General features: G+C 44.5%; 1 protein-coding gene across 1 annotated transcript in view; it reads right to left on the reverse strand.

Annotated features, from left to right (window-relative positions):
* Positions 1 to 18,222, reverse strand: part of LOC141074880 (guanylate cyclase 2G-like) — a 107,705-nt gene that overhangs the window by 63,020 nt on the left and 26,463 nt on the right. The window contains exons 7-8 of the mRNA XM_073562189.1: positions 1,423 to 1,526; positions 940 to 1,106 (exon numbers count right to left, since the gene is read on the reverse strand). Of these exons, the coding sequence (XP_073418290.1) occupies positions 940 to 1,106; positions 1,423 to 1,526 (271 nt within the window). The remainder of the gene's footprint in view (positions 1 to 939; positions 1,107 to 1,422; positions 1,527 to 18,222) is intronic.

Raw genomic sequence — 18,222 nt, forward strand, 5'->3', positions numbered from 1 at the left:
CTGTTTAAGGCAGTGGGCCAGAAAAAGTGTTTACTTTCCTGTTTTAAATCCAGTATATAGGAATGAACGGGAGCATGAGTGAAGGTGTGAATGGGGTTGAATGTTTGTTTTGTTTGTTTTTTTTAGGAGGTTCCTGCTGGGGGTCCCTCAGGCTGCAAAGCCTGGAGACACTGCACTATGTTCTTCAGAGACGGACTGTCGTAAGCTCGCATATTTGCACAAGTTTTTTTTGTATGTCGGTGTGGTTTATTTTAGTTCATGTATCATGGTTTTTGATTTCTGGAATGTGTTTTGATATTTTCATAATAAAAATAGAGTTACAGGATGTAACTCAGGATCAGTAATGTATGCACACAGTGACTGCACCAGCCGAATAGTGAGCGCAGCTCTGGAGTATAATACAGGAGGTAACTCAGGATCAGTAATGTATGTACACAGTGACTGCACCAGCAGAATAGTGAGTGCAGCTCTGGGGTATAATACAGGATGTAACTCAGGATCAGTAATGTAATGTATGTACACAGTGACTGCACCAGCAGAATAGTGAGTGCAGCTCTGGAGTATAATACAGGATGTAACTCAGGATCAGTAATGTAATGTATGTACACAGTGACTGCACCAGCAGAATAGTGAGTGCAGCTCTGGAGTATAATACAGGATGTAACTCAGGATCAGTAATGTAATGTATGTACACAGTGACTGCACCAGCAGAATAGTGAGTGCAGCTCTGGAGTATAATACAGGATGTAACTCAGGATCAGTAATGTAATGTATGTACACAGTGACTACACCAGCAGAATAGTGAGTGCAGCTCTGGGGTATAATACAGGATGTAACTCAGGATCAGTAATGTAATGTATGTACACAGTGACTGCACCAGCAGAATAGTGAGTGCAGCTCTAGAATATAGTACAGGGTGTAAGTCTTGATTTATCTCACCTTGTTTTCTTTGATAATGGAAATTTCTTCATATTTAATCAGCCACCAAAATTCGCTGTTAAACTGAGTCTTAAGTTTCCCTTTCTGAACCAGAAGGTAAAACACAAAAATGAGCCCGGCCACAGCAGTGACGATGAGGGTGATGATCAGTGCAAGAAGAGGAATGTCTGCAATAACCAGGCATGGAGAGGGTTAATTATTACACGTAATCGTCAGTCAGATTTAGGATTCTGCTGATGACAGTAGACGCGTTACAGACGGTGATTTTTGTCTCCTTTCATTGTGCGGTCACTGCCCGTTTCCATTTATTAAAGGGGCGGTCATGTTTGTTATAAAGTACAGAGCACTGTGCACCAACCAGACATTATATATGGCTTTTCTATAAGTTACTGACAGTTAATGTCTCTTAGCCATTACTGCCCACCTCATGGGGCAATCACTAGTCTGACACCTCAGGGGGCAGGCGGGGAGCCGGGTACTTACTGGTTATTGTGACTCTGCACAGCTCATTGAGGATCCCGCAGTCCGGTCGGTCTTTAGGACGAGTCGTTCCCGGCCAGCTGATCTGGGAGAAGGCACTTGTGGGGCTAAAAATGAGACATATCAATGGGGTCAGCTCATTGTTAGATGACAGATTAGCCCTCTAGGGCGCCCCCTGTCTGTAGGTGAATGAACATAACTATTCTGGGAACTATAATCACTATTTATCTGGGCATCGTATGTCACTATATATTTGGGCGCTGCATAATGCTATTTATCGGGGCACAATTTATTTGGTCATTATATAGCACTAATTATCTCGACCCTGTATTGATCAATTTATCTGAACACTGTACATTTATCATGATTCTGTTGTCAGGTGTCCGAGGAACTGGGTGCTCCTTCCCCATCCCTAATGCTAGGGGGCGACCCAGCTCGCCCTGTTCCCCAAATTACTTCTGATGGTGAAGACTCCAGGGCCAGGCTACTTGCCTTAGCTCCTGAATCCACCCACATTCAGTACCCTTCCCCCATCCAGGGAAGAGGGGAGTAGTAGTGTACCGTAATACACCAACTAGACTAATAAGGTACCGTATTTTTCGGACTATAAGATGCACTTTTTTCCTCCAAAAAAGGAAAATGGGGTGTGTGTCTTATAGTCTGGATGGACCTGCTGTGGATGGGGAGGTGGGGGAGTGGCAGCGGCGGAGCAGCGGGTCACAGGAGGCAGAAGCTGGCTGCTGTGGCTAACACCTGTGCCCGCTGCTAAAGAGAAATGAATATTCACTGCTCTCCACACCCAATGGTTAATTGATCTTTAATCGCAGGCACAGAAGTCTTAGCTGCCGGCTTTCTGCAGCCTGCCAGGCGATGACGTTTGCCTGCTGTTAGCCAGCATAATTTTCTGCACAAAAATTTTGCGGAATTTATGCAGATTTCTTGCGGATTGTAATGCGAGAGAGATAAGCAGCTCATGATGTCACTTCATTGCGCTGCTTACAAGCATAAATAAGTTGTTGGCACCGGAACAAGACGCTGCGAGGGAGCGCAGGACGGTAAGTAGGATAGATTATATTTTTAATGTTTTTCTCATGGGTCTGTGGGTCAGGAGACTGCAGGCACGTCGGATGCAGTAACGGACTGTACACAAACCAAGGGTGAAAGGGGTTTATTATACAGTAGAAACTCCACGCGGGGAGAAAATGGAGGGATAATATTCCCTAATACAGCAAAAGGCTAAAGGGGATAAGTTAAGGAACAGGGACAAGCCAACAATACAATAAAATATAACTTATCACTCAGGCGCCAGTAACGGTTGAACTTCTGTCTGTGACTGTAGCGGCCTAGATTGTGTCACAGTGGGGGTCTGTCACAATCCTGAGGTAAATGATGTGGTATCTTTTGGTGCTGCCTAGACTGCATCACAGTGGGGGTCTGTCACAATCCTGAGGTAAATGATGAAGAATCTTTTTGGTTCTGCCTAGATTGCGTCTCAGTGGGGGTCTGTCACAATCCTGAGGTAAATGATGAAGAATCTTTTTGGTGCTGCCTAGATTGCGTCACAGTGGGGGTCTGTCACAATCCTGAGGTAAATGATGTAGCATCTTTTTGGTGCTGTCTAGATTGCGTCTCAGTGGGGGTCTGTCACAATCCTGAGGTAAATGATGTGGTATCTTTTTGGTGCTGCCTAGATTGCGTCACAGTGGGGGTCTGTCACAATCCTGAGGTAAATGATGTAGCATCTTTTTGGTGCTGTCTAGATTGCGTCTCAGTGGGGGTCTGTCACAATCCTGAGGTAAATGATGTGGTATCTTTTTGGTGCTGCCTAGATTGTGTCACAGTGGGGGTCTGTCACAATCCTGAGGTAAATGATGTGGTATCTTTTTGGTGCTGCCTAGATTGCGTCTCAGTGGGGGTCTGTCACAATCCTGAGGTAAATGATGTAGCATCTTTTTGGTGCTGTCTAGATTGCGTCTCAGTGGGGTCTATCACAATCCTGAGGTAAATGATGTATCTTTTTGGTGCTGCCTAGATTGCGTCACAGTGGGGGTCTGTCACAATCCTGAGGTAAATGATGTAGCATCTTTTTGGTGCTGTCTAGATTGCGTCTCAGTGGGGTCTATCACAATCCTGAGGTAAATGATGTAGTATCTTTTTGGTGCTGCCTAGATTGCGTCTCAGTGGGGGTCTGTCACAATCCTGAGGTAAATGATGTAGTATCTTTTGGTGCTGCCTAGATTGCATCACAGTGGGGGTCTGTCACAATCCTGAGGTAAATGATGTGGTATCTTTTTGGTGCTGCCTAGATTGCGTCACAGTGGGGGTCTGTCACAATCCTGAGGTAAATGATGTAGCATCTTTTTGGTGCTGTCTAGATTGCGTCTCAGTGGGGGTCTGTCACAATCCTGAGGTAAATGATGTGGTATCTTTTTGGTTCTGCCTAGATTGTGTCACAGTGGGGGTCTGTCACAATCCTGAGGTAAATGATGTGGTATCTTTTTGGTGCTGCCTAGATTGCGTCTCAGTGGGGGTCTGTCACAATCCTGAGGTAAATGATGTAGCATCTTTTTGGTGCTGTCTAGATTGCGTCTCAGTGGGGGTCTGTCACAATCCTGAGGTAAATGATGTGGTATCTTTTTGGTGCTGCCTAGATTGCGTCACAGTGGGGGTCTGTCACAATCCTGAGGTAAATGATGTAGCATCTTTTTGGTGCTGTCTAGATTGCGTCTCAGTGGGGTCTATCACAATCCTGAGGTAAATGATGTGGTATCTTTTTGGTGCTGCCTAGACTGCGTCACAGTGGGGGTCTGTCACAATCCTGAGGTAAATGATGTGGTATCTTTTTGGTGCTGCCTAGATTGCGTCACAGTGGGGGTCTGTCACAATCCTGAGGTAAATTATGTGGTATCTTTTTGGTTCTGCCTAGATTACGTCACAGTGGGGGTCTGTCACAATCCTGAGGTAAATGATGTTTCTATTTGGTTCTGCCTAGATTACGTCACAGTGGGGTCTATCACAATCCTGAGGTAAATGATGTGGTATCTTTTTAGTGCTGCCTAGATTGTGTCACAGTGGGGATCTGTCACAATCCTGAGGTAAATGATGTGGTATCTTTTTAGTGCTGCCTAGATTGTGTCACAGTGGGGGTCTGTCACAATCCTGAGGTAAATGATGTAGTATCTTTTTGGTTCTGCCTAGATTGCGTCTCAGTGGGGATCTGTCACAATCCTGAGGTAAATGATGTTTCTATTTGGTGCTGCCTAGATTGCGTCACAGTGGGGGTCTGTCACAATCCTGAGGTAAATGATGTAGTATCTTTTTAGTGCTGCCTAGATTGCGTCTCAGTGGGGATCTGTCACAATCCTGAGGTAAATGATGTGGTATCTTTTTGGTTCTGCCTAGATTGCGTCACAGTGGGGGTCTGTCACAATCCTGAGGTAAATGATGTAGTATCTTTTTGGTTCTGCCTAGATTGCGTCACAGTGGGGGTCTGTCACAATCCTGAGGTAAATGATGTAGCATCTTTTTGGTGCTGTCTAGATTGCGTCTCAGTGGGGGTCTGTCACAATCCTGAGGTAAATGATGTGGTATCTTTTTGGTGCTGCCTAGATTGTGTCACAGTGGGGGTCTGTCACAATCCTGAGGTAAATGATGTGGTATCTTTTTGGTGCTGCCTAGATTGCGTCTCAGTGGGGGTCTGTCACAATCCTGAGGTAAATGATGTAGCATCTTTTTGGTGCTGTCTAGATTGCGTCTCAGTGGGGTCTATCACAATCCTGAGGTAAATGATGTATCTTTTTGGTGCTGCCTAGATTGCGTCACAGTGGGGGTCTGTCACAATCCTGAGGTAAATGATGTAGCATCTTTTTGGTGCTGTCTAGATTGCGTCTCAGTGGGGTCTATCACAATCCTGAGGTAAATGATGTAGTATCTTTTTGGTGCTGCCTAGATTGCGTCTCAGTGGGGGTCTGTCACAATCCTGAGGTAAATGATGTAGTATCTTTTGGTGCTGCCTAGATTGCATCACAGTGGGGGTCTGTCACAATCCTGAGGTAAATGATGTGGTATCTTTTTGGTGCTGCCTAGATTGCGTCACAGTGGGGGTCTGTCACAATCCTGAGGTAAATGATGTAGCATCTTTTTGGTGCTGTCTAGATTGCGTCTCAGTGGGGGTCTGTCACAATCCTGAGGTAAATGATGTGGTATCTTTTTGGTTCTGCCTAGATTGTGTCACAGTGGGGGTCTGTCACAATCCTGAGGTAAATGATGTGGTATCTTTTTGGTGCTGCCTAGATTGCGTCTCAGTGGGGGTCTGTCACAATCCTGAGGTAAATGATGTAGCATCTTTTTGGTGCTGTCTAGATTGCGTCTCAGTGGGGGTCTGTCACAATCCTGAGGTAAATGATGTGGTATCTTTTTGGTGCTGCCTAGATTGCGTCACAGTGGGGGTCTGTCACAATCCTGAGGTAAATGATGTAGCATCTTTTTGGTGCTGTCTAGATTGCGTCTCAGTGGGGTCTATCACAATCCTGAGGTAAATGATGTGGTATCTTTTTGGTGCTGCCTAGACTGCGTCACAGTGGGGGTCTGTCACAATCCTGAGGTAAATGATGTGGTATCTTTTTGGTGCTGCCTAGATTGCGTCACAGTGGGGGTCTGTCACAATCCTGAGGTAAATTATGTGGTATCTTTTTGGTTCTGCCTAGATTACGTCACAGTGGGGGTCTGTCACAATCCTGAGGTAAATGATGTTTCTATTTGGTTCTGCCTAGATTACGTCACAGTGGGGTCTATCACAATCCTGAGGTAAATGATGTGGTATCTTTTTAGTGCTGCCTAGATTGTGTCACAGTGGGGATCTGTCACAATCCTGAGGTAAATGATGTGGTATCTTTTTAGTGCTGCCTAGATTGTGTCACAGTGGGGGTCTGTCACAATCCTGAGGTAAATGATGTAGTATCTTTTTGGTTCTGCCTAGATTGCGTCTCAGTGGGGATCTGTCACAATCCTGAGGTAAATGATGTTTCTATTTGGTGCTGCCTAGATTGCGTCACAGTGGGGGTCTGTCACAATCCTGAGGTAAATGATGTAGTATCTTTTTAGTGCTGCCTAGATTGCGTCTCAGTGGGGATCTGTCACAATCCTGAGGTAAATGATGTGGTATCTTTTTGGTTCTGCCTAGATTGCGTCACAGTGGGGGTCTGTCACAATCCTGAGGTAAATGATGTAGTATCTTTTTGGTTCTGCCTAGATTGCGTCACAGTGGGGGTCTGTCACAATCCTGAGGTAAATGATGTAGTATCTTTTTAGTGCTGCCTAGATTGCGTCTCAGTGGGGGTCTGTCACAATCCTGAGGTAAATGATGTGGTATCTTTTTGGTTCTGCCTAGATTGCGTCACAGTGGGGGTCTGTCACAATCCTGAGGTAAATGATGTAGTATCTTTTTGGTTCTGCCTAGATTGCGTCACAGTGGGGGTCTGTCACAATCCTGAGGTAAATGATGTGGTATCTTTTTAGTGCTGCCTAGATTGCGTCTCAGTGGGGATCTGTCACAATCCTGAGGTAAATGATGTGGTATCTTTTTGGTGCTGTCTAGATTGCGTCACAGTGGGGGTCTGTCACAATCCTGAGGTAAATGATGTATCTTTTTGGTTCTGCCTAGATTGCGTCACAGTGGGGGTCTGTCACAATCCTGAGGTAAATGATGTGGTATATTTTTGGTTCTGCCTAGATTGCGTCTCAGTGGGGGTCTGTCACAATCCTGAGGTAAATGATGTAGCATCTTTTTGGTGCTGCCTAGATTGCGTCACAGTGTGGGGTCTGTCACAATCCTGAGGTAAATGATGTGGTATATTTTTGGTTCTGCCTAGATTGCGTCTCAGTGGGGGTCTGTCACAATCCTGAGGTAAATGATGTAGCATCTTTTTGGTGCTGTCTAGATTGCGTCACAGTGTGGGGTCTGTCACAATCCTGAGGTAAATGATGTAGCATCTTTTTGGTGCTGCCTAGATTGCGTCACAGTGGGGGTCTGTCACAATCCTGAGGTAAATGATGTAGTATCTTTTTGGTGCTGCCTAGATTGCGTCACAGTGTGGGGTCTGTCACAATCCTGAGGTAAATGATGTAGTATCTTTTTGGTGCTGCCTAGATTGCGTCACAGTGGGGGTCTGTCACAATCCTGAGGTAAATGATGTAGTATCTTTTTGGTGCTGCCTAGATTGCGTCTCAGTGGGGGGTCTGTCACAATCCTGAGGTAAATGATGTAGTATCTTTTTGGTTCTGCCAAGATTGCGTCACAGTGGGGGGGTCTGTCACAATCCTGAGGTAAATGATGTAGTATCTTTTTGGTTCTGCCAAGATTGCGTCACAGTGGGGGGTCTGTCACAATCCTGAGGTAAATGATGTATCTTTTTGGTTCTGCCTAGATTGCGTCACAGTGGGGGTCTGTCACAATCCTGAGGTAAATGATGTAGTATCTTTTTGGTGCTGCCTAGATTGCGTCACAGTGGGGGTCTGTCACAATCCTGAGGTAAATGATGTAGTATCTTTTTGGTGCTGCCTAGATTGCGTCTCAGTGGGGGTCTGTCACAATCCTGAGGTAAATGATGTATCTTTTTGGTTCTGCCTAGATTGCGTCACAGTGGGGGTCTGTCACAATCCTGAGGTAAATGATGTAGTATCTTTTGATGTTGGCAATGTCCTCCCGTGATCCTGACGATGGTGGCGAATCCTCGGGATCCTGATACGGGTCTTGGGTCCAGCAGATGTGGTGATGAGGAGGGATACGTCCTCATCCTCAGCGGTGAGTGTCCCAACACTATGGAGACCTGCAGCACTGCCCAAACACAGTTTACAATGGGCAGCATGGTTCGCTGTGCCGAATCGACACACGCCTAATCCCGTTCACAGATCTTGTCTCTCACGGTCAGTACTGTCAGCGGGGGCGGCTGTGGCAGCGTTATCAGATGTGTTAACGGTCTCAGCGAGGGCAGTGATGTCGGCTGGGACAGCGGTGTCTGACCGGTACTCAGTCGACGGTCTCCTGTCAAAGCGCTCTGCCGTCCCAGGCTCTGCTCTCCTCTGTCCAAACGCCTCTCAGCGGATTTGACCTCACAGGCGTCCCGTGCGCCTGAAGTTCCCGCCCAAACAGTCTGGTCACTCACGCTCAAACACCGAATACGGTCAGGAGTCTCAAGCTTTCTACTCCGCAATATAGGTGACAGCCCCGACAGTTCCGGACCCTTCACGGAGGAGACATGCCTAGTTAGTTCCTTCTCCTTACACGTGCATACCAGGATAGGAATCATGGGGCCATGCATACTAGGATGGGGGAGAGGGCACCATACATACCAGGATAGGGGATATCACTACAGAATTGACCACAATTTTTAATGTACCTGTTTATTCTATTTTCCTCTAAAACCTAGGTGCATCTTATAGTCTAAAAAATATGGTAATATGAACAGGGGTAACAAAAAATACCAAACGTACAAATACAAGTGCTCCGCACTAAATTAGAATATCATCAAAAAGTGAATTTATTTCAGTTCTTCAATACAAAAGTGACTCTCCTATAATCTATAGAGTCATTACACACAGAGGGATCTATGTCACGGGTTTATTTCTGGTAATGTTGATGATTATGGCTCACAGCTAATGAAAACCCAAAAGTCATTTTCTCAGTAAATTAGAATAATTAACAAAAACCACCTGTAAAGGCTCCTAAGTGTTTATAAAGGTCCCATAGTCTGTTTCAGTAGCTCCACAATCATGGGGAAGACTGCTGACCTGACAGATGTCCAGAAGGCCGTCACTGACACACTCCACAAGGAGGGGAAGCCACTAAAGGTCATTGCTAAAGAAGTCGGCTGGTCACAGAGCGCTGTATCCAAGAATATTAATGGAAAGTGGAGTGGAAGGAAAAAGTGTGGCAGAAAAAGGAGCACAAGAAACCGGGATAACCGCAGCCTGGAAAGGATTGTTAGGAAAAGGCCATACAAAAATTTGTGGGTGACTGACAAGCACTTGTATAGTCACACGGAGAAATCTTTCAATTTTATGTGGTACAGTAGAGTAGAATTTTTTTTTTGAGTGTCTTACACAATTTCTTGACACCATTTTGCTGAACCCCGCAAAAAAATACATACAGGCCACATATTTTACAGTGTGGTACATCTGTGACACACCTCATCCATCAGTCTGCTAAAAATTTGGTCATTTTAGGCCTAAATTCCATTTTTTTTCTTGCGTGTCACTGTAGTTATATACAGCACTATTTAGCCTAAAAAAGCAAAAAATGCAGGGCACAGATATATCAGTGTGGTATCTCCGTGCCAGGCCTCATTTATCTGTGCAAAAAATTTGGCCATTTTAGGTCTACATATTCTAGTGTTTTTGCAGTCTGTTACCGTACTTATTGACACAAATCTGATAAGTCAAAAAACATTTTTACCTACTGGACGATAGGTAAGTGTGGTTTTCCCGCACATGTATGACATACAAGTTGGCTCCCAAATCATCCATTTGTAGTGAATGTGTATAATATTCTAATCCATTTACAATGGGCATGGTGCATGGCAAGGGATGGGGAAGTGGACGTGATGGTGATGGTGCAGGCCGAGGCCGTTGCCAAGCTGAAATTGGGCCACCAAAAACACCCACATCTTCTCACTGGATCTTAGTGTCCGAAGTCCTAGGGTTCCACGGCAAGACAGCACTATTGAAGCCCGAGCAGTGTGAAAAGGCTGTTGGTTGGATAGCGGATAATACTTCCAGTTACTTATCCATCACCACCAGCACCCTGTCTTCCACACGGTCAAGTCAGAGTAGCCGTGAATCTGTGAATCTGGACTGCATATTCCTCACCCTGATCCTCCTTCCTCTCACCATGCTGAGTGCCCTGAGACAACTGATCCCACACTCGGACACTCCGAAGAGCTGTTCAGTTTTCCATTTGGGGATTCGTGCCTCTCACCCGGTCCACTTGAAGAGGGGCATGATGATATTCCATGTAGCAATGCACAAATATTTGAGCAGCCACGGTCACAAGAGGTGGACGATGATGAGACACAATTGCCGGAAAGTCAGGAGGAGGGCGAGGGTGCGGAAGTGGAAGATGAGGTGGTGGATGATCCAGTAACAGACCCAACCCGGCATGAGAATGTGGTGTTTGCAGGTACGCAGGATACAGTGACGAGTTGCGAGACAATTAGGTGCTTTCTATATTAACGTTTATAAGACTAAAGGTAACTTTCCTCAGTCCCGGCCTGATCACCAAAAGGGGTAACACGGGTTGCCCTCGCAGGGGTTCAATACAAGCACACACAAACGGGTAGAACACGACTACTTCCGGCAACAGCCGGTCACTATAGGGCCACGATATGGCCGACTACGGGTCCTTAATTATAAAGTCAACTTAGCCGTCCAGACGTCCCTCGCCTTTCGTGTTGGTGGTCTTTCGGTGTTGTAGTTGCTGGGCCCAGTTGCTGAGGCGATCACGAAGTCTTCACGCACTCCGGCGCGCTGATGACTCTGGAGCCCCACAGGCTCCGGCGGAGTCCATGGACAGTTGGGACGCAGCTCCTGGCCTGGGGCAAGTGGTGGCAATGTGTGGTGGCGAATGACAGGCCACCTGCGCATCTAAGGGCTGCGACGGGGGGTCCGCGGTCAGCAGAGGCCCGGCCCCTGCTGTGGACCGGAGCGGGACAGTGGTGGCCGCCGGCGGTACTGTACTTGCCGCGGCCACTGGTGAGAACAGGGCGGCTGCAGGTGGTATGGAACAGGCCGTAGCCACGGGCCCACGGTCTCCTGCTGTCTCTGTGTTGGTCTGCTGACTCATCGTCCCGGGAATTCCCCGCCTCTTTTGTACTGGTCCCTCTGTCTGTCTCAACGGTCCGTCCCTGAATTCTGCCCCCCCGGGGACAGTTTCCCCCGGAACCCAGATGACGGCTCCCTTGGTTCCTTGGTTCCGGCCCGGACACTCGACGGGGGCCGTTCCTCCCACACTACCCCGCCCTGTATGCTCGCCAGTTCTCGGGCGAGGGTTTTTGTAGATTCGGGTTAGCTTTTTAGGACGACAGTCCTTGTCGCCATACGAACTGGTTCTGTTCATAACGTTCAGGGGGTTTGCCAGCTGTTGACCGCTCGGAGCGTCGAAGCTCGGGTGTAGTGGAGTCTTCTGGAGTGGTGGACGGTGGTCGAATAGTTGGTTCTGGTGGGATGCCCGGGTCTACTGTAGTGCCACTATTAGGGCGACCCGCAGATGCGACGGGGAAGTCCTCTTCGTCATCCAGGTCCCAGACCGGGGGCAGGGGATCGGGGACCTGGAGGGTCGGTTCGAGCTGCGGTGGATCGGTAGACGTACAAGGTCGTAACATGTTATGGTGCACAATCCGAGTGAGAGGCGCGTTGCTTCTTTCAGATTGTATTCCGTACACAGGCCCGTCAGGGCTTATTCGGCGCAACACTCGGTACGGGTTCACTTCCCACCGTGTTTCTAACTTGTTTTGGGGGCGTTGATCAAGTACAAGTACCCAATCCCCAGTTTGAAAGTCAATGGGTGGGGCACTGCTCCCCCCTGGTGTTCTAGATCCTGGAGCTTTGTATGGACAATACGGTGGAGGGTCTGCAGCCGGTGCCGGTGGTTTCGGACCAACGAGGATTCCCAGCTCCAGGGTTGGGGTTCTTCCGGGTTCAATTCCACCTCTGTAATTCCTTTTCCTTCCCGTCCGAACATCAATGAGTAGGGGGTGTAACCAGTCACTCGATGAACCCGATTGTTATACAGTCGTGGCCAAAAGTATTGATACCCCTGCAATTCTGTCAGATAATACCCAGTTTCTTCCTGAAAATGATTGCAAACACAAATTCTTTGGTATTATTATTTTCATTTAATTTGTCTTAAATGAAAAAACACAAAAGAGAGTGAAGCAAAAAGCAAAACATTGTTCATTTCACACAAAACTCCAAAAATGGGCCAGACAAAAGTATTGGCACCCTCAGCCTAATACTTGGTTGCACAACCTTTAGCCAAAACAACTGCGACCAACCGCTTCCGGTAACCATCAATGAGTTTCTTACAATGCTCTGCTGGAATTTTAGACCATTCTTCTTTGGCAAACTGCTCCAGGTCTCTGATATTTGAAGCGTGCCTTCTCCAAACTGCCATTTTTAGATCTCTCCACAGGTGTTCTATGGGATTCAGGTCTGGACTCATTGCTGGCCACCTTAGAAGTCTCCAGTGCTTTCTCTCAAACCATTTTCTAGCGCTTTTTGAAGTGTGTTTTGGGTCATTGTCCTGCTGGAAGACCCATGACCTCTGAGGGAGACCCAGCTTTCTCACACTGGGCCCTACATTATGCTGCAAAATTTGTTGGTAGTCTTCAGACTTCATAATGCCATGCCCACGGTCAAGCAGTCCAGTGCCAGAGGCAGCAAAGCAACCCCAAAACATCAGGGAACCTCCGCCATGATTGACTGTAGGGACCGTGTTCTTTTCTTTGAATGCCTCTTTTTTTCTCCTGTAAACTCTATGTTGATGCTTTTGCCCAAAAAGCTCTACTTTTGTCTCATCTGACCAGAGAACATTCTTCCAAAACGTTTTAGGCTTTTTCAGGTAAGTTTTGGCAAACTCCAGCCTGGCTTTTTTATGTCTCAGGGTAAGAAGTGGGGTCTTCCTGGGTCTCCTACCATACAGTCCCTTTTCATTCAGACGCCGACGGATAGTACGGGTTGACACTGTTGTACCCTCGGACTGCAGGGCAGCTTGAACTTGTTTGGATGTTAGTCGAGGTTCTTTATCCAACATCCGCACAATCTTGCGTTGAAATCTCTTGTCAATTTTTCTTTTCCGTCCACATCTAGGGAGGTTAGCCACAGTGCCATGGGCTTTAAACTTCTTGATGACACTGCGCACGGTAGACACAGGAACATTCAGGTCTTTGGGGATGGACTTGTAGCCTTGAGATTGCTCATGCTTCCTCACAATTTGGTTTCTCAAGTCCTCAGACAGTTCTTTGGTCTTCTTTCTTTTCTCCATGCTCAATGTGGTACACACAAGGACACAGGACAGAGGTTGAGTCATCTTTAATCCATGTCACCTGGCTGCAACTGTGATTTAGTTATTGCCAACACCTGTTAGGTGCCACAGGTAAGTTACAGGTGCTGTTAATTACACAAATTAGAGAAGCATCACATCATTTTTCGAACAGTGCCAATACTTTTGTCCACCCTCTTTTTTATGTTTGGTGTGGAATTATATCCAATTTGGCTTTAGGACAATTCTTTTTGTGTTTTTTAATTTAAGACAAATTAAATGAAGATAATAATACCAAAGAATTTGTGTTTGCAATCATTTTCAGGAAGAAACTGAGTATTATCTGACAGAATTGCAGGGGTGTCAATACTTTTGGTCACAACTGTAATTATATATGTACAGCTGGTATAACGTGGGCATCTCCTGTGTATAATTCTATATGTACACCTGGAATAACCTGGACATCTCTTGCATATAATTATATAAGTACAGCCGTTATAACCTGGGCATCTCCTATATATAATTATATATATACAGCTGGTATAACCTGGGCATCTCCTGTATATAATTATATATGTACAGCTGGTATAACCTGGGCATCTCCTGTATATAATTATATATGTACAGCTGGTATAACCTGGGCATCTCCTGTATATAATTATATATGTACAGCCGGTATAACCTGGCCATCTCCTGTATATAATTATATATGTGCAGCTGGTATATCCTGCGCATCTCCTGTGTATAATTATACATGTACAGCTGGTATAACCTGGGCATCTCCTGAATATAATAATATATGTACAGCTGGTATAACCTGGACATCTCCTGCATATAATTATATATGTACAGCCGGTATAACCTGGGCATCTCCTGTATATAATTATATACATACAGCTGGTATAACCTGGGCATCTCCTGTATATAATTATATATGTACAGCTGGTGTAACCTAGGCATCTCCTGTATATAATTATATATGTACAGCTGGAATAACCTGGACATCTCCTGTATATAATTATATATGTACAGCTGGTATAACCTGGGCATCTCCTGTATATAATTATATATGTACAGCTGGTATATCCTGGGCATCTCCTGTATATAATTATATATGTACAGCTGGTATAACCTGGACATCTGTATATAATTATATATGTACAGCTGATATAACCTGGACATCTGCATATAATTATATATGTACAGCTGATATAACCTGGGCATCTCCTGTATATAATTATATATGTACAGCCGGTATAACCTGGGCATCTCCTGTATATAATTATATATGTACAGCCGGTATAACCTGGGCATCTCCTGTATATAATTATATATGTACAGCCGGTATAACCTGGGCATCTCCTGTATATAATTATATATGTACAGCCGGTATAACCTGGGCATCTCCTGTATATAATTATATATGTACAGCTGGTATAACCTGGACATCTCCTGTATATAATTATATATGTACAGCTGGTATAACCTGGACATCTCCTGTATATAATTTTATATGTACAGCTGGTATAACCTGGGCATGTCCTGTATATAATTATATATGTACAGCCGGTATAACCTGGACATCTCCTGTATATAATTATATATGTACAGCCGGTATAACCTGGGCATCTCCTATATATAATTATATATATACAGCTGGTATAACCTGGACATCTCCTGTATATAATTAAATATGTACAGCTGGTATAACCTGGGCATCTCCTGTATATAATTATATATGTACAGCCGGTATAACCTGGACATCTCCTGTTTATAATTATATATGTACAGCTGGTATAACCTGGGCATCTCCTGTATATAATTATATATGTACAGCCGGTATAACCTGGGCATCTCCTGTATATAATTATATATGTGCAGCCGGTATAACCTGGGCATCTCCTGTATATAATTATATATGTACAGCCGGTATAACCTGGGCATCTCCTGTATATAAATATATATGTACAGCCGGTATAACCTGGGCATCTCCTGTATATAATTATATATGTACAGCCGGTATAACCTGGGTATCTCCTGTATATAATTATATATGTACAGCCGGTATAACCTGGGCATCTCCTGTATATAATTATATATGTACAGCTGGTATAACCTGGGCATCTCCTGTATATAAATATATATGTACAGCCGGTATAACCTGGGTATCTCCTGTATATAATTATATATGTACAGCTGGTATAACCTGGGTATCTCCTGTATATAATTATATATGTAAGATCAGAGGGAGTTCATCATCCTTTAGTATACCTTTGTTTATACCTGAGGAAATACCGGGTACTCCCTCTGATCTTATAGACTTTGGGAATGTTGCAGTGGAGGATCTGTGAGATCTCTCCATACATGCTGATACACCATCACAGGTTACTTCTCAAGATGTGGTTAGTAATATAAATTTTGGTTCAAATATTGGTTGTAAAATTTCAGTTTCAGATACTGATCAGAAAATGTATAATAACCAAATTATTATGGTAGATAATAGTTGTAACAATTCGGCAGGGATTGTTCCTTCTTGCCAGTGGCCAAAACCATAAAAGTAAAGAAAAAGAACAATCTGGAAGATTTGTTTTGGAGCAAAACCAAAAAAAAGAAAGCCCCCTACAAAGGTACCGGGGGGGGGGGGGGGGAAGAAAGAAAGGCAACAAAAATGAAAAAGAAGTAACCAGTGATACCAGGGTGAGTGATAAAATTACAAATATTTTTAACTTGTCTTCATATAAACTTAAACCAATTGAAGAGAAAGTATTATCTAAGGGTTTGTCTTTTAGCCCCTCCCACTACCCTAGTGATTTCAATTTATTTATGGATGTTCAATTTTTTTTAAGAAAGCTCACACTTCGTAGACATTTTTTAATACTGAAAAAGGATAATGGGAAAGTATCAAAAGAAACATTGACCCCGGTTTCTGATACTCATTTACATGTGGATGTGAAACCTAAATCAAAATTTTTTCCTACAGAGAATATGGGGAGTTTTTTATTAATGTATTTGGGGATCTGGTATTGAAGGAATTTAAATCCTTGAAAAATTTCAATGATAAAAAAGGTAACCTGACTAGATTAGAGAAAACGGCATTGAAAAATCTGGCAAACAATCGCGAAATAGTTATATGCCAGCAGATAAGGGCGGGGGGATTGTTATACAAGATTTTAATATTTACTGCCAAGAGGCGTTTAGAATTTTATCAGACTCCAATTTTTATTTGAAAGTTAAATCTCATCCTGGTACTAATATTAAAAAGGATATTTATCATTTATAAAAAATGCAAAAAAAAAGATGGTATCCTTAATGAGAAAGAGGGGAGGGTTTAATGGTAAAAAACCCGAATATTCCTTTTTTTTATCATCTCCCCAAGATACATAAAGATCTCAATAACCCCCCAGGCAGGCCCATGATATCTAGCATTGGTTCTATTTATAACGGATTGGCTGAATATATTGATTCTGTGATGAAAATCCATGTTTTTACACTACCTAGTTTTTTAAGGGACTCAGCTCACTTGATTCAGCTTCTAAAGACTGTACAATGGAAGGATTCATATCTATTTGTGACTCTCGATATTACAGCACTTTATTCAAATATCCAGCAGGATGTAGCTCTATCTTGTTTACTATTTTATTTGGAATCTGATGATCGACTTTCGGCCCCCAAAAGAACTTTTATATATATAAGGGTATTTCATTAATCATGAAAAATAATTTCTTTTCCTTCTTGGGTGCTTTTTATCATCAATTAACAGGTGTGGCTATGGGATCTAAAGTAGCACCAACCATTGCTAATCTTGTTATGGGACGTTTTGAGGACATTTTTATAGAGAACTAGCTGAAGAGCCCGGCGCTGCCTGGGCATAGTAACTAACTGTGCTTAGTTATAGCAAATTATAATTATCCTCCATCCCATACACTCACTGGCCACTTTATTAGGTACACCTGTCCAACTGTGTGTTAAGACTTAATTTCTAATCAGCCAATCACATGGCGGCAACTCAGTGCATTTAGGCATGTAGACATGGTCAAGACAATCTCCTGCAGTTCAAACCGAGCATCAGTATGGGGAAGAAAGGTGATTTGAGTGCCTTTGAACGTGGCATGATTGTTGGTGCCAGAAGGGCTGGTCTGAGAATTTCAGAAACTGCTGATCTACTGGGATTTTCACGCACAACCATCTCTAGGGTTTACAGAGAATGGTCCTAAAAAGAAAAAAAATCCAGTGAGCGGCAGTTCTGTGGCCGGAAATGCCATGTTGATGCCAGAGGTCAGAGGAGAATGGGCAGACTGGTTCGAGCTGATAGAAAGGCAACAGTGACTCAAATTGCCACCCGTTACAACCAAGGTAGGCAGAAGAGCATCTCTGAACGCACAGTGCGTCGAACTTTGAGGCAGATGGGCTACAGCAGCAGAAGACCACACTGGGTACCACTCCTCTCAGCTAAGAACAGGAAACTGAGGCTACAATTTGCACAAGCTCATCGAAATTGGACAGTAGAAGATTGGAAAAACGTTGCCTGGTCTGATGAGTCTCGATTTCTGCTGCGACATTCGGATGGTAGGGTCAGAATTTGGCGTAAACAACATGAAAGCATGGATCCATCCTGCCTTGTATCAACGGTTCAGGCTGGTGGTGGTGGTGTCATGGTGTGGGGAATTTTTTCTGGGCACTCTTTGGGCCCCTTGGTACCAATTGAGCATCGTTGCAACGCCACAGCCTACCTGAGTATTGTTGCTGACCATGTCCATCCCTTTATGACC

Source organism: Dendrobates tinctorius, unplaced genomic scaffold, assembly GCF_039654945.1.
Source record: "Dendrobates tinctorius isolate UK_male_01 unplaced genomic scaffold, ASM3965494v1 ptg000341l, whole genome shotgun sequence".
In the NCBI taxonomy this organism is placed as follows: domain Eukaryota; kingdom Metazoa; phylum Chordata; class Amphibia; order Anura; family Dendrobatidae; genus Dendrobates; species Dendrobates tinctorius.